This window comes from Microdochium trichocladiopsis (assembly GCF_020744255.1).
Source record: "Microdochium trichocladiopsis strain MPI-CAGE-CH-0230 chromosome Unknown B0I36scaffold_13, whole genome shotgun sequence".
Taxonomy (NCBI): domain Eukaryota; kingdom Fungi; phylum Ascomycota; class Sordariomycetes; order Xylariales; family Microdochiaceae; genus Microdochium; species Microdochium trichocladiopsis.
Genome location: NW_025763556.1, coordinates 1,380,897 through 1,399,095, shown reverse-complemented (window position 1 = coordinate 1,399,095; position 18,199 = coordinate 1,380,897). Strand labels below are relative to the sequence as shown.

The window sequence follows — 18,199 nt, the reverse complement described above, 5'->3', positions numbered from 1 at the left end:
AACCCGCCCACTGGCTCGCTAGCTGGGACTAACGGGAGCCGGCTACCACGCCGCGCCCACTATCGTCACATATCATGTTCTCTGTCGAGCTTTCAAGCGTGTGTGGGCACTCTGACGTGCTGACCCCTGCATAGCACACGCGCTGGGCGGCGCCAGAACCCAGGCTACATCGTAACCTGTCACACGGGACAGGGGATGGCAGACTGTTTTGCGCCAAGCTGCGCGGTTCCGCCCACTTCGTCGCGGAGCCGACTACTTGGCTGAGGGGTATCATGGCCCGGCGCTGGGCAGTCTCCCCTGGTTCTCGTACGTCCGCGACAAGGTGCAAATCAGCTCGAGGGCGGCGGTGCGCCGGGGTGTACATATCTGATGCCCTGCGTCCTGAACCACACTTGCCGGCCTTGAGAGCTGCTCCTCCTGATCCTTCTCGAGACAGCTGATCCGCTTCTCGCGAGATTGCTGCCTGCCTTACCAGACTCGCTGGTCTCAAGGATACGACAAGCTATATCAGTAGCCGGCCGCATGGGACTACGTATGCCACCACACTGCACCGCAACATCTGCATTGGGCGGATTTGGCAGACTTGCACGAGACATGCCGACCACGGCGTGAGAATCGAGACGAACCTCTCCAACTATTCGTGGACGACCCGAATCCTGCTCCCAACTATTATCGCCAGTGGGGATAGTGCAGGACACGCCCTGGCCCTTTCTTATCCTCGACTTCTGCTCTGGGCATGAAAGCTCCCGAGCTTCCTTTCGACCATCAACGACCTCTCGCTGCGGATACAGAGACGCAATATGTCCACGGTTTTTGACTTTGTCGGGGTCACGAATCTGCACGAGCCGAAGCCATGGTCGAATGAGAAGTCGACGTTGATTGGCCTGCCTGTCGCGTGCTTGGTACGTATGCAGGCCGGTCGCCATGTGTGCATAGAGAATTTCCAGCTGATATCTCAACCATGTGAGATAGGTGACTGCATGGGTATGCGTGCTGAGCCGACTCTACACGCGCTTCTTCGTTATTCGCTCGCCATGGTGGGACGACCTGTGCATTTTCCTTCATACTGTGAGTATAGGTGTTCCAATGCCGTCTTGTTCTACCGTTTTGCTAATCGTTCGTCTTATCTACTAGCTTCTCTCGACTGCCGCCACTATAGCTGTGATTCGAGGTAAATTAGAATGTTCTCTCGCCTCTCGGGTTGTGAAGAAGACCCTGTTGACCAGACCTGTATTCATAGCGACGGGTACTGGCCTAGGACAGCACTTCCTGCTTCTCAAGCCTGACGAAATGAAAGGCTTCCTCATGGTGAGCCTCCTTCTCCCCACGATGTTAGGGACCAGGCAACTGCCGCAGCCGAAAAGAACAGCACATTTTGTGCAAAGCCGTGAACGTCTCACTAACGCCGCACCTCTTGCGCTGCCTACCAGAACTTCTACATAATCTCAGGTGCCTACACGACCTCCACGGCACTGGTCAAGCTGGCCCTGCTGCTACAATACCTGCGCATGTTCGACCGCGGAACGCCGATATATCGCTTCACCATCTGCGTCACCGTCTTCACCGCGCTGTGGGGGCTCGCATACTCTCTCATGTCGTGGATCCCCTGCACGACGCCCAGCAAGTACTGGTCCCTCCAGCTCGACGACACCTGCTACGGCTTCTCGTCCATGCACGTCCCGGAGCTGGTCGCGACGTACGAGTCCCACACTGGCATCAACATGTCGCTCGACTTCCTGCTACTGTTCATCCCCCTGCGGCTCTTCTGGAAGTCCGGCACCACCCGGATCCAGCGCCTGCGGCTGCTGGGCATCTTCAGCCTGGGCGGCATCTGCATCATCTTCGCGGCGTGGCGGCTCGCCGTCATCATCCAGACCGAGGTCGCCACCAAGCCCGTGTTCGACCCGACGTGGTACTCCGGGATAGGGATCCTGCTCGCGCTCATGGAGGTCGACTGCGCCGCCGTGTGTGCCAGCGTGCCCATCTTCTGGCCGCAGCTGTCCAAGCACATTGGCAACATCATGGTGATCCGCGAGGTGCGGGTCACGAGCGAATCCAGGGACAACCCGCGGAACCCGCCGCAGCGGGTGGACGACGACGACGACGACGGCTCCGCCTTTGCGGCTGGGCTGAGTGGTGCGCGTGGGGATGAGCGGGACGGCAGCGTGTATCGCCTGCGCCAGGAGAGCAGCTCGACTGTGGAGATGGATGAGATCGAGGTCATGATGAACAAGCGGAAGCAGCATTACCAGGATCAGTATGTGATGGACCGGGTTGACCCGCTGCGCTCCGTCGGCAGTAAGACTATCACGACGGTGGAGCACATCGGCAAATGATTTACAGAGAGACCAGTCATGAAGTCATGTGCAAATCAGTCCTGAAGCGCCAGGCATGGCCAGTTTGTAATCAATGATGATCTTTGCACGGATCCCTGCGCCTCCCTTGCTTTGAAATGGCCCCGAAGTCTAATACACGGCGCAGTGCCTTGCGATAAATCCGTGATAAATAGCCGATATCCCCTATCGAAGCCAAGCAAGGTGTCACCATCGCGAGTAGCGGAGTTAATCGGATTTATTTACTTCCTATACGGGTATCCATCCTTGAAGTGGTACTTGAATTTAATACAAGGCTTACATACTCACGATAAATCCGTAGTCCTTCGCCGAAATACCCTATCAAATCTGAATGATGTACTGATTTCGCTAGTAGCGGAGATACTCGGCCATAGTTACTCCTGTACGTGAGAGGATCTCACCGTGCGAGGGAAAACTTCTGTTGCTGCATTAGTTCGGTTTTTTGCATGTCTCCAAACTTTATGTCTCGCACCCAAAGATCACACAAATTACTCCAGAATTCTTTATCAATAAGCTACCAAGAGCAAGGAAAATCAAAACCATGAAGCTGATCATAACTGGAGCCACCGGCTTTGTCGGCACGGCTGTCTTGCGCGCAAGCCTTCGGGACCCTCGCATCACCACCGTTGTCGCCCTCTCTCGCAGCCAGGTCGTGGCAACTGACTGCACGGACACGCCCAGCGACCGCACGAAACTCGTCAGCGTCCTCATCAAGGACTATGACGACTACCCGGACAACGTCCGAGCGCACTTTGCCGGAGCGGGTGCTTGTATCTGGTTCGTAGGCCACTGATTGGCCTCCCCCAATCCTCATATGGGGAGTCTTCTTGCTGAGTATGCTTCAATACCTTAGGACCGTCGGCATCACTCCGGCAGCGTCGAAAAACTACACGTGGGACGAGGTGCGAAGAGTCACGCATGACTGCACCGTCGCGGGCCTCAACGCCATGATCGCGGCTCATCCCGCGCAGCCCTTTCGCTTCGTCTACATGAGCGGCATCGCAGCCGAGAGAGATCAGACCAAGACCCCTCCTTTCCTGCCCGAGCATGGTCTGTTGAAAGTGCGTTCCTAGCGCTAGGCACACGTGGCAAGACGCACTGCTGATAATTGATGCCAGGGCGAGGTTGAGAACAGCATCATCGCAATTGCAGCGGAGCATCAGAACCGCACAGAGATTGAACCCCGATTCATCAAGACTGCGCTCATTGTTGACGAAGACAAGCCTATGACTGAGGAGCTGAAGCGCAGGGCGGAGGCCAGCAAATTGCCAGTGGTCCCGTTGCACGGGTTGGCAAGGGTTATGATTGACCAGACAGTCAAGGGTTTCTCCAAGGAGTCGCTCCTGATTGATGACATATTGAAGCTGATCTCATCCCTGCCACAGTAATGGGTTCTGGCCGAGAGAGCGGGGGCGCTGGGTAATGCAAGGAAAATGCAACAGACCTTCGCGAGTGATAAGTATTTCAAGACGCGAATTATCGTCTTTCATTTCGTCTCCTGTCTGAAGTTATTGATCGTACTTCTCGATGAGAATCGGCCGTATTGATTTGAACCAATCTATCATTGTATAAGAGTACTCGGACATGTTCGCCAGATCACATCAGCCATGGTTTGGTACAAATCCAAGATGAGGCCTGCCGACTAGACGATGCCTGATTACTGACCCACCTGTGAAACGACACAGCCAACATGGACTGATGCGAGACCCTGTGTTGCAATGGGTCCATATATATGCCCATGAGCACCAATCGCGGCACTCCCGCTCGACAGCGAGCAACGAGACCCTGGAGATGGCAAGGCTACCCTGGCAAGCTCATGAAAAGAGCGGCCACTCATTCTGCATCGACTTCCTTCGCGTACGGCCAACATGTCCCTGTTTACAAAGCTTATGCCTGGGAAAGCTTTCTTTTGGCACTGGCAGGCGATGACTACTGCGATTGCGCTGAGATTCTCATGCGCAGCAGATGGTGCGAACTGGGAGAATTCCATAGGGTCCTCAATTGCTACCTGAGGTTGTATTGCCACCCGTCACCCTGTCATGTTGGTTCTGGGCATGCCTGCAGGTTCCTCGACCGCGGAACGATTTGCTTGAGCATCTTACAGTTTGGAATGACCTATCCTGGTGCATCTATGCGTTGCTACGCGGTCTTTTTGCGTCTTTCTTGGCAATGGTCTGTGGCAGGTACCTCTGGCCCATCCCCAACCATGGACCTGCCTCGGTCTTCTGCATAAGAGGCTCAGGCTGCCCAGAATCCTCGCCTTGGTCTTTCCCACCAGATATTGTAGGGAGCTCAGACCACGATTCCCTAGGATTTGCCACAATACTTGCCCGCGCCTCCTCAGCGCTGCTCGAGGGCGAATTCACCTCTCTGGTCGGGCATAATGGACAGCGAAAAATTCGAGATGACAGTGCAGGTTGCCGATGCCGCGCCTCCACGAGATCTGCGCGGCCCAGTGGAGTCTGTCGAAAAGCAGACTCGTACGCGACGTCTGTTTACTCCGGCACAGCTCTTCAGCTTCTCGTTCATGTATTTCGTGACATGGCAAGCCATGGGAACGTATGTGGAGAAATTGACCCTGCCCCGCGATACTACTTGCTGACAGATGGGTTTCTTGCGACACAGAAACATGTACTTCGCCCTCGTCAATGGCGGGCCGGCTGCATACTTGTTCAACTTCATCTTGATCGCGATCGGAGTCCTCGCACAGGCCGCCTGTCTTGCCGAATGCGCCTCGATCCTGCCAATGGCAGGCGCGCAATACTACTGGACCTTCTACTTTGCGACTCCAAAGTACAAGCTGTTCCTTACGTGGATGCAGGGCTGGGCGACTTGGATGGGCTACGTCTCGTGCCTGGCATCCTCCCTCAATAATTCTGCCGTCGTCCTCAAGGCCACTATCCAGATCCATTACCCGGACTATGAGAACGGCGGCTGGCATACGACGCTCATGGTGATGGCAGCGCTGCTTTTCCTCACCACGGTCAACGTGTGGTTCTTTCGTGCGGTGCCCTGGTTCGAGCTCGCTGCCGGCCTTCTCAACATCTGCTTCTTCTTCATCACCGTTGTCGTGCTGTGGATAATGTCCCCACGAAACGACCCTAGCTTTATGCTCATAACGTCGAATGTCGCGGGCTGGGACAATTTCATCTCCTGGAACGTTGGGATGCTCACTCAAGTATGGATGTTCATTGGTACGTCTGCACACACTGGCTTCTCGCGGTTATCAACTGCCGGTGCCATGCGGTCCGCTTTCGATTGCTCCTTATACTGACACTCTGCAATTGAGTCAGGATTCGAAAGTGTGACGCACATGGGTGAAGAAGCCAAAGATGCAACGCGTTCTGCTCCACGGGCCATGTTCTGGTCCATTGTGGCCAATCAGGTCTTAGGCCTTTTCATGGTCATTACCTACATCGTATGTGTCTTTCAGCTTCTGTATCCTACCACCACCCGCCGCACGGGAAAGTGGCAGCCATCATCTTATGCCATCAGTGCTGACACCAGAACACTGTCTCAGATCACCATGCCGCCACTGGAGGACATGTTGAATGCATCCAATCCTTTCGTGTATCTTGTGGTCACTTCCACTGGATCCCCAGCGGTGGCCACCGTTATCGCCGCGGGCGTCGTGATAACGGGCTTCTTCTGCGCCATGTCAGTGTTCTCCTCCACAACGCGCATTACTTGGGCCTGGGCCAGAGACGGTGGCTGTGAGTCTCCCCCCCTGTAGTCAAGACACGACAAAGAACTGCTTCCCTATTTCGATCTCCGTCTCTTTCTGACAAACCTGAATACTAACACACCACCGTTCCTTAAAACAGTGCCAAGCCTCTTCGGCCACGTCGACAGCAAGACCCGCGTGCCCCAGCGCGCTGTTCTCCTGACCTGCACAATCGTCACGCTGCTCTCGCTACTCAACATCGGGGCAGACACTTACGTCGCGCTGGGCGCCGTGACTTCTCTCTCCTCCCTCGCGATATACTTCAGCTACGCCGTTGTCCTCTCCGTCATTCTGCACGCGCGGCTCACCATGGGCATGCCGGTGTCCGCGTGGAGTACAGGCAGGCTCGGCACTCCCCTGAACGTCTTTGCGCTCGTGTACACGCTGTACGTGATGGTATGGCTGCCCTTTCCGACCGCGGTGCCGGTCACGGCGGTGTCGATGAACTATTGCGGGCCGATCTTCTTGACTGTCATCTTGGGTGCTGTGGGCGCGTGGGTTGTGTGGGCGGGGAGGCACTGGGCTGGGCCAAATCAGAGTGTTGCCAAGGTCGTCTTGGAGAGGGCGCGCGAAAGCTGAAGAGCATGAGCCCGGGTAAGAGCCGTTGAGCCTGTAGGCTGGTTATGGGAGGCAGCCGGTGATGGTCAGTAGGTTGCAAGGTTAACGTGCCACGACTCTGTTGGTATGGTAATAATGACCAGGGAGCCGACTTGGCGATGGTAGGGCAGATCCAGCGATCCGTAGTTCCCACACGTGCTAGATTATTCAGAGTCTTACGCATGTAAGTGTCGATTTGGGGATCTCTGTTGTGCTGAGTGAGCGCCAGGTAGCCGCGTCAGCAGTGGTAAAGATCCCGAGTGGCTTGAGTCTGACGGCTACCTCGATACAGCATGTTTGGTTGTCTTGAGGGATGAGTAACGTGGTTTGTCGTATAAGCCACAAGGCGAGCTGATGGCATTTTGACACAGAAGTCGGGAGCAGTATGATGGCGTGTACCAGCGGAATGAGCAGAAAGTGTTCGGTGGCAGTTGAGCTCCCCAAGGACTGTAACCGACGCCGTCGTCGTAAGCTGGCAAGGGTCCAGAATAGGCTAAGCGTCCATTTACAGGAACGTGGCTTGCAAGGATCGGTGAGTGGGTGCAGTCCTCTCACCTTGCCCCCGATTTCATCACCTCACAGCTCGACCGGGACAATAAATGATTCCTTGGGAGGAAATGCCTCACGGCATGTCCGTGGAAAGAGTCGTTACTCATCATTGGCTCCTGACTAACTCTCGCGCACGGCAAGACTTGGTTGGTCTGCAGCGCTCAGGTCGGCGATATCGCCGGACCAGAGTATTGGGCGGACCCAAGCTGGCACGTTGCAGTAAAAGCTAAGGACGAGGCACCCGTATAGTTCCCCGCGGCCCCCTACCGCTACTTCGGAGCCGAGTCGAGGCTTAACGCAATCGAGCATGACGTCGTCCCAGGGGGAGGTACAGCTGTCACAGCTATGCCAGGTTCCGACATTGCGGAAAAGGTAACGGCGTGCACACACGTTACATCCTGGACCCCGGGGCAAACCCCTGTTCGGCGACAAGACTGTCAGCGCCCGTCCTCGTTCGGGCCAGGCGGCCTTGGCGGAGTCCCTTTTCGGCCATCAGTCATGAGTCTCTGGCGTCTGCGGGAAACAGAAACAGGGCAATTTCAGCTGTGGTCCTGCATATCGAAGATGCGCTAAGCGAGCTGAGCATATTGGCCTTGATTGCAGGCTTGGAGGCCCAGGGGCTACAGGTTGCACCGGATTCGCCTCAGAGTCGCATTACCCCTGAGTGATGCGTCAGAAACGCAGGTACAGCTTGACATCTGAACTAGTGGGTAGACTGTGACGGCCGGTATTCCACCAAGGTGAAGAGAGATATTGGTGCGGAGCGCGAGACATCTGTATAATCTTGGGTGACAGGGTTGCATCTTTGGTTAGTCTTCGTGACGAGGTAACATCGCTTCACACTCTCCAGCACGTCAGGCCTCAGACGAGACGGTCAAGCCCTCCGAGAGACAACTTGGTAGGACGTCGAGCTCCCACCCATTCAGCACAACAAGAGCCCGGAAACAACATCATGAAGAAGAGTATAAGAATGTCTGGATCCTCCGCCGAAAAACGATTAATACTCCTCCTCTCATCAGCACACAGAGCCTCACCTCTTCAGCATCCACACATTCCTTCCCTCATTTAGACTTTAAGTCACCAGCCACTCCTTATCCAACAACAACAACAACAGTAGCAATGTCTTCTACCAAGCTCGCTCTCGGCGCTCTCCTGGCCGCCATGGCCACCGGCGCATCTGCTGGCAGCCTCAAGATCCACAGCTACTGCAGCAGCAAGGTCACTGTTGTCCTCTCGCACAACGGCGGCTGCGACTACGGCACCGACAGCAGATGCATCCGCGACGGCAGCAAGCCGTGGACCATTTCGAGTGGCGCCACCACCGCCTTCAACTGGATCACCAGCGGCAACGGCGTCAGCGTCAAGATTTCCAAGGAGGGCGTGAACGGCATCCTCCAGTACGAGTACGCCATGGCAACTGGCCAGTACGGCGGCCTGTACTGGGATCTCAGCGACCTCGACGGCAAGGGCAACGGCCTCGTCGGCACTCCCTTCTTCAACGACAACGTCAAGGTATCGCCGACCGGCAACGGCGAGGGCCAGGGCACCTGCGTCAAGATCCGGTGCCAGGCCGGCAAGGTCTGCCTCGACAGCTACCAGCACCCGGACGACCCCAACACCAAGTGGTGCCCTGCCGACACCGGCGACATGTGGCTCGACCTGTGCCAGCCCGAGAGCTCGTTCTGGAGCCGTGCCGTCGCCGAGGAGGACATCACCTATGTCACCCCCACGCCTCCCCAGGAGCCCGAGGGAACTGCTCCCGGCCCGGCCATCCCCACCATCGTCCGCGACTACTTCATCCAGCAGGCTGCCATCGAGGCTAGTGCTGTCGAGCCCGAGGTCGAGGAGCCTACCGTCACCAAGGTCGGCCGCGCCTACTACGCTTAAGCTGCTTGGCTAGAGAGGGTTGTCCTTTCATCAACGAGCCATGTGATGATTGAAAAATTAGAGATAGAGAGATTTGTCAACGCACAATCTCGTTCCATTCGCTTTCGTACATACTTTCACTTCTTGACAGGGGAATGTTTTCGCCAGACTTTGCTTGGAGAACGATAGACTTTCTTTTCTTGGAGGATTGGTTCCATGGCTTCCGTCTTGTACATACTTTTCAGAAGTCATAGAAGACCACAGAATATACAAGGACATCTTGACAAAGCCGCAACGCCTTCCATAGAGCTATTCCTCAAGTCTAACGCCGTCTTGACTCTCGTGCTAAGCTGGAAAGGGACCACCTGTAGACGAGAGTGACTAAGTCGTCAAAGTGATGCTGATGTTCGCCGCGGAGTGCTTGTGAACAACCGGTCATTCAACAAATGCCAAACAGTACTTGAGCCACTTCTTACAGTCGAATTCGAAATCGGTGTCCACTTTCGCTGAACGCAATCTTTTCTGCGCACAGCCCGCCATGTCTCCGCAAGGCTCATGTGAGTGGGGCCACGGACAAGGCGGCTTAGAGGTAGGTGGGGGCATTCACGAAAGCCATTTCAGGCTGCACATCGGATTGTCCCAATCTCCATTTGTTGCATATACAGGATGATGCCTGGGGAGGAACCCGTGTGAGGACTGTCAAGGTTATTACAAGCTCCCCCCCTTTTTTTTTTTTTTTTTTTTGGAATCAAACCACGACTCTGCAGTCTGAGTTCGAATCTGTCGGGGTTTTCGGAGGTGTTCTATCCTGAATGACTTTTCGACTAGTTTTGGTCCAGGCGTAGCGGAGGCCGGGCTTGTGGGACCTAATATTGCTTTCTTGCCCTTGGCCCCTGCCTCGCGAAGGGTTCGACAACTAGTTTCATGGTTTCCAACAGCGCATTCACGGCTCTTGTGCCGTTCTCAACTCGCGACCTAAGTTGCGCGGAATATTGAGCCGCATAGACATGTTCCTCATGGTTAAAGTTGGTTTCTAATGCTCACGTCGTGCTACGATGAACATCGAAAAGGAATCCGAGGCCACATCTAACCCAGGCGAACGGCGGACGTCAACGCACAGGGCAGCTTCCACGGCACGACTCTCCAGACCGCCGCAGCTCGAGGCCACGTCGAGGCTGTCAGGCTTCTTTTGGAGAAGGAGGCGGACTTCGACGCACAAGGCGGATATGGCAATGTTCTTCAAGTGGCGCATACCACGGCCACGCTGAGGTTGTTAGGCTTCTTTTAGAGAAGGAGGCGGACGTAGACGCACAGGGCGGCCTGTTTGGCAACGCACTTCTGGCCGCCTCATCTCAAGGCCACGCCATAATTGTGAAGCTTCTCTTAGGGAAAGGAGCGGACATCAATGAACCGGATCGATTCGGCCGTACTCCTCTCTTTCTTCCCTCAAAGCTCGGACACCCCGGAGTCGTTTGTACTCTACTCGGCAGCAATCGCGATACTCAGTACACTGCTACAGACCGGTATGGTTCAACAGCACTTGATGCAGCGGCGAAGAATGGCCATTCACAGATTGTCGCTTTATTGCGAGCATTCGGAGAGGGTGCGCACTCTAAGTGAAGGAGCGGTGCAAGACCGCGGATTGGAGGGACCATTTTGGCGAGATTGTCCGCTGCAGCGTTGCCATGAAGACCCGCGGTTTCTGGATTTTAGTAAGAATAAAGTACCTTCTGTGTTTAAGCATCGTGGTTGTCATTTACACATTTCCCTTGAGAAGTCTTGTAAACTCGTGATCATGCAGCTCTCGAACCTGTCGCCAGGAAGCGCGGCGATGACTGCATCATGCAAATATCTCGTCCTTTGAGTCGGTGATTCTTGATAAAGCAGCCGGACCCAATTGAGCAGAGCTGCATAGTGGCAGTGTTGTTATATGCGTTTATCGAGGATGTTGGGGCAGCATCTGTGCGGCACACAACGAGGCGGAGCTTCTTGGTAAAGTACTCCAGTGCGCAGCTTGCCTTGGAGGCCTGGACGAATGACTGCTCACGATTGCCGCCTGATGCAACCTACATGCAGGTTGAGGCTACAAGCTGCGCCACAATCAAGTCGACCAAGGCAGACTGACTTGTCACTTAGATTAATTGCGAAGTTGACACATTCCACCGAAAAGATTGGGGTCCTTCCCAAGTATTTCTGCTTTACGCACTCCGAAGCCAATCCAATTCAACATGATGCGATCGCGCATCGCAGGATGGTGTAAGCACCGGCACCTGGTTTCCTACTCTTCTCTGCCTGTTCCTGAGCCTGATCCACCTTTCACAGGGACACCCTCTTCTCAGTCGCGGGACTTGAGAATTGTGGCAGACAACCCAACTCCAGACGATGTGGCGTTCAACAAAGATCGAGAGATGATGAAGCTGGCCAGGACGGTCGTTGAAGCTGATGCACTGTGCGTCTCGTTGGTATGTGGCCACTCAACGCATCTTGAAGCAGAGAAGTTTGCAATATCAATATTGGATAGCTGATATGCGACAAAGATGGCCAAAGGCATGTACGAAATACGGCGCGCCGGCGGCGATGTCCTGACGCTAAGATCGACCTCTCTCGACACCGTCACGGAGGAGGGTTTGTACAGACATGCCATTCGAGCCAAGGAACTGCAGCAGAGCCCATCAGAGTACTGCAGCGTCCTCGAAGGCTTGTACAGTGCTGCTGGACACTCCGAACAAAGAACGATGTCGGTTTTGGAGATTACGGAGATGAAGGACGATAAGCTCTCCTTGGCTTGGCACGGCCCAGTCTCGCAACTTGTCAGCGATCTATGGGGCTTCCGTGTCGAAGGCAAGAGTGTCTCCGCCTCCTACCTCAAAGACAAGAGATTTGGTGAACTCTGGGACAATATCCCGTTTCTCATCAGTCGCTCCCAGGACGACTATAGAATCTATCAGGACGCGCAAAAGCTAAAATCGGCTGTGAAGAGAGCAGCAGATCTTCTGGAACATTTGATAAAGTCACAGGTTCGCGAGATAGACGAGGGGACCATTCTGGGGATCTGTGTGCGCGCTTTAGCCGTGGAGAGGCTGTGGACGTTCTACAACAATTGCGGCAATGATTATTTCACACGTGACGCGCACATGGACCGGTGGTACTGTTTCTATGTCCTCAAACCCAATCTGCTCGCCAGAGTGCTAACTTCTGCCCAGGAAAGCTCGTATGGAGAGAATCACGAATGTTGGAGTCTACAAGAACTTTCTCTCCAGCGGCAAAGTTCACGAGCGCAACGAGCAGAACGCAAAGATTTCCAGGCAGGATACCACGGTGAGCCTCCCTGATGCGAATTGCAACTGACTATGATAAGATTTTCCCAACTGCATTCAATAAACTGACAGAATTCCGCGATCAAGCCAAGTGTCTTACCCCCAAGCGACAGCTTAGCTCGTAACTTCCATCAACTCGCCTTGATCTCAGGCCTGGTCCTACTTGCTTTTGCTGCAGTGGCAGTGAAGTCCTCGCAGCAGTCCGATGAACCAGGAAGCCTTGAGGATGCAGATTTCTGGTGGCTGCTATGCAGCTGTATGAGCCAGGTCTTCTCCGTGCTCTTTCTCGTGCTACCTTTACGGCGGTCGATCATCAGATTTCGGCGATTGCCTGCACGTGTGCTGGGTCTGCTTGTGGCAACTAGCATCATCTTATCGGCGACATCTATTCCTACCTACCTGTACGCGACAAAGACAATCAGCTCTGTCTTTGGACTGGCTGCAAACGTGGTCTTGGTTGGACTACAAGTGCAAGTCTCTATGACTGCCCTGGATGCCATCGGCGCAAAGGAAAAGGGCCAATGAGACATCTGTATGGAAGTATCAAGTATGTTTCTTTGGCCTCGTGGCATGGCGAAATGAGTGCCCAATCTGCCACGACCAGCAAGCTTGGGGTACAGACTCAAGGCGCTCTTGAGCTTAGAATCGCTGCACTCAAAATATCGTTTGTTGCAGTCTTGATCCTGGAGCCAACTCTAATGGTTATCCACCGGCATCAACCGACTGGTGGGGCTTCGGGGTTGCTGTTCTGCGAAGGTAGGCAAAGCTTAAGCAATATCACAACTGTCGAAGATCGTTCGTCTCATGGTGTTGCTGTGTCTCTTGGAAGAGATACCATTCTCGTCAATTGAGTGACTAGTTCAAGTGATGAAGTGATAGCTTCCAAGTTCGGCCGGTCGACATGATCAAACACGGGTGGAAATGTTTGGTTGCGTAATCTTTATTTGTTGCAGAACCGTGTTTTTTCTCATGATGTAATACCTCCATCTATGCAATAAGCGAGAAGCTATGTCAAGCCAATACTGACGATGGAGCACGAATTGGCTGTCGTTTACGCCACCTTTTCGCAGGGTCTCCCCTTTCTCCACCGTTTAAGGTGGGATGCCAAGATCAGAGGATCCGTGCGCAGAACCATTTTTGCATGACCAAGACGGACACCGATTTCGAATCCGACTGTACCAGCACAGCAATAACCGATCTATTTTGAGCTCGTCGTGTACAGCCTACTACTATTTTCCAAGTCGGAACCCGGACCCCGAGCTCCACATGTCCCACACAAGGCTAGCAAGGGTCCCTGCCGCTCTGCTGCCTCGTATGGATATCCAGCTGCGTGAACTTCTCCAGACACAGGCCTCCCCACATTTGTCAGCTCGGTTTTCAGCAGACAGAGAACAAGAATCCAAAGGGCCAAGTTTAACAGTGCGTGATCAACAACTCACCAGCACAGCAATAATCGATGTCTCTTATGCTCGTGGTGTGTGGCCTCCGGTTCTCCCCCTGAGTCGACTCTTGGGCTCACGGTTTGAATCACAGACCTTCCGCCCGCGCGCCCCACACGGCTTTCCAGAATCCCCGGCCAGCCAGCTCCTCGCAGGGATTAACGATCGTGTGAATTGTGAATCCTTCCAGGCAGCAGTCTCTCCAAAGTCTTGAGCAGGCACAAAAAGACGATCCAGACAACCCAGACTCGGTATCGCACAATCTTTTACTTCCAAAGTAGCACAGTCAAGCTCGAAAGCCTGCTCCCTTATCAGCGCCATGATGTGCTCCTCGTCACCGCTTCTCCACCTTCCCACGGAGCTCATCCGGCTGATCAGCACGAGCACAGACGCCGACACCTTTGAGAACCTCATGCTCACCTGCAGGACCGTCCATAACAGTAGCTCAGCCCTGATTGCGCAGCACAACAAGTACAGGCGACTCTTCCGGAACGTCCTCATCTGTGCGCCGTGGGAGGACTGTTCGCGGCTGGTCCAAGACTTGGCCGATTATGCCCTTGGCATCGCCGCGCACCCAGAGATCGCGCAATACGTCCACTCTTTGACGGTCGATTATAACAGGGAACCGGAGGATCTGGACGAGCCGGACCCTGCTTTCGAGGACGAAGGGCTGGCGTGGATCCGGGCGCAGGCGAAGGGCCGGACCCGGGCGGACGGTGCACGCCTGGTTGCGGACCTGGAGCTTGCCTCGCCGTGGTTTCAGGCGGCTGCAGCCCGCTCGGAAGCCAGGATAGAAGACGTGCCGCAGTTCAGGAAGCTGTATTATGGCGGAGATGAAGGTGACGACGACGATGACGACGACGATGAGGAAACACCCATCCCAGAAATCGAAGAGGAGGACGCCGAGAGGATTATTCACCACCTCCTCGTTCTGCTGCTGTCCCGGTTGAACCACATTGCGATTCTTACTGTCGGCTGCAGCAATATCGAGCTAATGGCGGTGCCCTATAGGGACACGACGAATAGAGACAGCCATCGAGTTCTCCAGCTCATGACGACACGCATCAACGACGAAGAAGGGTATCAGGCAAAGCGAGACCATGCTGAGCACCCTGTGTGCCAGCTTGAGGACAAAGGCATAGCGTGCCCAGTGTCGGAGAAGGACAAGGCCCGGCTGCGGGCCTGCAGCCACCTCGTTTCCCCGCTGAACAACTTGCGGGAGGTCCGCCTCGACCTCGAGCATTCGACCGAGTGCATGGCCGACGCACAAGTCCTCGATGCTGCCTGGGCATCCCCGCGCGTCAAGAGTATGTTCGCATCCTGTCTGGTCGCCAGCGGCGAGTACGACGGGGACCCTGCTCCTCTCGCGTCGGTGGTGTGGCGAGAAACACATCCCTACAGCGGCATCGAGCGCCTCGAGCTCGCGGCCAGCGCTATCGCCCCGGGCGCTATAGGCCAGCTGCTAAGCCGCATGCCGTTCTTGAAGACGCTAAGGTACTCGCACATGGTCAAGGAGGTCCTCATTGGACATGACTGGGACGTCGACGGGTTCCTGAAGACGGTGGCGAGGGCGTGTCCTCGTGTCCCTGCCTTGGTGCCTGAAGACAGCCCAGGTAAGCAGGTGGACAGTGATGGGGTTCTTAGCAGCAGGAGCAATTCCCAGACGCAGCGGCTCGGAGACCAGATAAACGACTTGGGTATAGCCGTGGATCACATGAGCAATACATACCCGACTGGCGTCTGGTCTCTCCACGAGTTCACGGCACTGAAACGCCTGGAAGTTGATGCAGATATCTTCTTTGGCCCGAATCCCGCCTCGGGAGAGCGAAGATCAGGCAAGTCGCCATCGCCACCCACGCAGCCGGGGTTCGAGAAGTGGGACCGGACGAAGGATGGCCACCTTCCAAGACTCGTGGATGTCCTGCCCCCAAGCATCGAAGAGCTCGATTTACACGTCAAGGGGACGTTTGGCATGGAGTGGGTGAACCTCCTGCAGGGTTTTGGGGCGGAGAGAGCTTTCAAGCTGCCCCTGCTCAGGAAATTCACTGTGCACGGGGAGCTGGTACACGTGGTAGGGCAGTATCTCTCAGACCCGGCCGAGCGGGAAAGGCTGGCCACCCTGGCGCGACTTGCCATCGAAGAGGCCGGTGCTGATCACATGGGTTTCACAAGTAATTTCCAGAGATGGCAGGATGAGTTTGATTCCAGAGTCAGTGCCCACCTGACGCTGGTTGGCTCCAAGAAGGAATGATCAATTTTCCACCCCGCTGCATTCGCGGTGTCTCGTACTGCTGGAAGCGCCTCGGAGATTGAATCCATTCTTTGCGACATTCTCCAATGAGAAGAAAGATAGCGTGCATTGCAGCCTGATCGCGAGTGATCAGATAACAGGATGGGTTGCAAATGCTGGGGCCGAATGTCTAGCTGAGGTTCTGTAGTGGCGTCCAATCATGTCTGCACGTTGGTGTGATAGAGGCTGCAGTTATGCAGCCGCCTTACTGCGCCCCAACTTGTTGGTCGAACGCCTTGAAGAGAGCGCCTGCCTCACAAGGGAACATTCGATGCTCTTCTTCCCCGCCTCAATCACTTTCTTCTGATTCCAAGACTTCAATCCCGATCCCATCTTCTTGAGGCTGAAAGTGTACAACCATTGCATGAGCTGTCAGGAAGTTGAGCAGTACGATGGCGATGGCCACATTACCAAGAATGCCGCGTGCGATGCTGCCGCCATCACAACAAAACACCAATGAGCGTTACGAAGCAAGCAAACCATCGCTTACGGCGGAAAATCGTCGTATCCCTGACAGTGTGGAAGCTTCCCTACTGTCCGCGAAGGAGCAGCTCTCCTTGCGGCTCGTCCTCTTCAGTGCACTTACAGAATATCAAGACGCACCCAAGGCACGAGAGGCAACAAAAAATGCTGGACGGACGCATCGAAGGGACTTTCTTGATGCTTTCGCCTACCTGTGTGATGTTGAAAAGGGCGGGGCCACTGTGACTGCTGCTGCATTAGAGCAACTTGAGCACAGCAACTTTCTTTGGCTGGCCGCCAATGAAGGAATCAGTCAAGACGTGAAGGCGTATGCTGAAACGCTACTTCGAGGGCTGCAACAACCTCACTTTCAAGGACTCGAAGAGTGGATCTTCAGACAGGCTGTGACAAAGTGTGCACCAAGGATCGAGACATATCAGCAGGGTGTAAAACATCATGCTACGGCATGCAGAATGCAGCTGAGAATCCTGCTCGAACGCGACGACACAGTTGGACCCGATGCACTAGGTAAGGATTGCCACCTGCGCCATGAGGACTCGTACTGCGTGCTCACAGTCATTTGCGAGATAGTTCTCCATGTCCGCAGGATCCTCAAAAGACTCTCGGAGCCCAAGAACCAAGACGCCGCCACTTTCGTTGATTTCTGCCACAATATGAAGCCAAAAGACATATCGGATATTCTGACAGCTGGAGAGCAAGTTGGCGACCCCGATCAAGATTTCGAGAAGCTGAGGCACTTCATCCACGGCCTCGCGGCGACTCGCGCGAAATCGCATGTTGTTGTTGAGGCGGCACGTCTAGACCCAGCACTACGGAACATCACTGAAATCCGGACAGTTCACGCGCCGAGCGAAGTCCGGCTTCGAATGAGCGCAGAGATCTTCAAGCCCTATGACATCGTCTGGGACATATGCAAAGCGTCCCATAACCAGTACCACAACCTCAGCGCACTCCACGCAATCGTCGAGCGGGACTCGCCGCTTATGAGGGTAACTCTCCGGTCGGAGATGGCAAGAAAAGGCCAGTCCACCATCACGCGAGTGCACGCCGAATTGCAGGTTGCGGATCGGTTCAGCCGGGACAAAATGGTCTTCCTGGGAAATGACAGGTACATTGGGTGCAGCAAGCCCGCGTGCTACTTTTGCTTCAATTGGCTCAAGTTTCACCACAAGAACTTCGTTCTCCCAGCGACGCACTCAAAGATCATCATTGGTTGCAGGGCACCTGATGATGGTCTACACGAGCCGGGTGCCAGGATCCTTGCGGAAACATACGCCAAGGTCTCTAACGGAGTAGGCGAGGACATCCTGAATTTTCTTCTTAACAGTCCTGGCGGGGAAGGGTCGAGACCTCGGAGGCTGCAGTTTCAATCTACCGAAGGACCGAGTCTTGCGCCATCGACAGTAGGATAGTCACCCATCTGCTCATTTCTTCAATTTAAGTCATCTTCAAAGCTGTGGCAGGCTGTAGATTTGGAAAATATGGGCAACTATCGATGTGCCCCAGCCTTCATGCGGGGGAAGTCTCTCAATCACGACCGTCGACCTGCCACCGATTTCTCATCATCGTCTTCGCTGACC

The 18,199-nt window shown here is 54.8% G+C and overlaps 7 protein-coding genes across 7 annotated transcripts; all 7 read left to right on the top strand.

Moving 5' to 3' along the window:
- Window positions 1-800: 800 nt before the first annotated feature.
- Window positions 801-2,427, top strand: B0I36DRAFT_389433 (uncharacterized protein; the record flags this gene model as incomplete). Its single annotated transcript, XM_046161332.1, has 5 exons — window positions 801-902; window positions 973-1,068; window positions 1,135-1,171; window positions 1,241-1,308; window positions 1,431-2,427. The coding sequence occupies 5 exons, from the start codon at window positions 801-803 to the stop codon at window positions 2,334-2,336; spliced, it is 1,209 nt and encodes a 402-aa protein (XP_046005545.1). The 3' UTR covers window positions 2,337-2,427.
- A 362-nt stretch (window positions 2,428-2,789) lies between these two features.
- B0I36DRAFT_389432 (uncharacterized protein) lies at window positions 2,790-3,999 on the top strand. Its single transcript, XM_046161331.1, has 3 exons — window positions 2,790-3,131; window positions 3,208-3,415; window positions 3,473-3,999. The coding sequence occupies exons 1-3, from the start codon at window positions 2,896-2,898 to the stop codon at window positions 3,740-3,742; spliced, it is 714 nt and encodes a 237-aa protein (XP_046005544.1). The 5' UTR covers window positions 2,790-2,895; the 3' UTR covers window positions 3,743-3,999.
- Window positions 4,000-4,737: 738 nt separating this feature from the next.
- On the top strand, window positions 4,738-7,053 carry B0I36DRAFT_398382 (amino acid permease; the record flags this gene model as incomplete). Its single annotated transcript, XM_046161613.1, has 5 exons — window positions 4,738-4,913; window positions 4,980-5,548; window positions 5,648-5,772; window positions 5,875-6,067; window positions 6,179-7,053. The coding sequence occupies 5 exons, from the start codon at window positions 4,738-4,740 to the stop codon at window positions 6,655-6,657; spliced, it is 1,542 nt and encodes a 513-aa protein (XP_046005543.1). The 3' UTR covers window positions 6,658-7,053.
- Window positions 7,054-8,343: 1,290 nt separating this feature from the next.
- B0I36DRAFT_369516 (uncharacterized protein) lies at window positions 8,344-9,111 on the top strand (the record flags this gene model as incomplete). Its single annotated transcript, XM_046159789.1, has 1 exon — window positions 8,344-9,111. The coding sequence occupies one exon, from the start codon at window positions 8,344-8,346 to the stop codon at window positions 9,109-9,111; it is 768 nt and encodes a 255-aa protein (XP_046005542.1).
- A 2,154-nt stretch (window positions 9,112-11,265) lies between these two features.
- B0I36DRAFT_338910 (uncharacterized protein) lies at window positions 11,266-13,250 on the top strand. Its single transcript, XM_046155845.1, has 5 exons — window positions 11,266-11,346; window positions 11,413-11,552; window positions 11,628-12,235; window positions 12,294-12,408; window positions 12,495-13,250. The coding sequence occupies exons 1-5, from the start codon at window positions 11,319-11,321 to the stop codon at window positions 12,930-12,932; spliced, it is 1,329 nt and encodes a 442-aa protein (XP_046005541.1). The 5' UTR covers window positions 11,266-11,318; the 3' UTR covers window positions 12,933-13,250.
- A 789-nt stretch (window positions 13,251-14,039) lies between these two features.
- Window positions 14,040-16,539, top strand: B0I36DRAFT_338907 (uncharacterized protein). Its single transcript, XM_046155844.1, has one exon. The coding sequence runs from the start codon at window positions 14,166-14,168 to the stop codon at window positions 16,095-16,097; it is 1,932 nt and encodes a 643-aa protein (XP_046005540.1). The 5' UTR covers window positions 14,040-14,165; the 3' UTR covers window positions 16,098-16,539.
- Window positions 16,540-16,564: 25 nt separating this feature from the next.
- On the top strand, window positions 16,565-18,031 carry B0I36DRAFT_255249 (uncharacterized protein; the record flags this gene model as incomplete). Its single annotated transcript, XM_046150866.1, has 2 exons — window positions 16,565-17,107; window positions 17,186-18,031. The coding sequence occupies 2 exons, from the start codon at window positions 16,565-16,567 to the stop codon at window positions 18,029-18,031; spliced, it is 1,389 nt and encodes a 462-aa protein (XP_046005539.1).
- Between the last annotated feature and the right edge of the window lie 168 nt (window positions 18,032-18,199).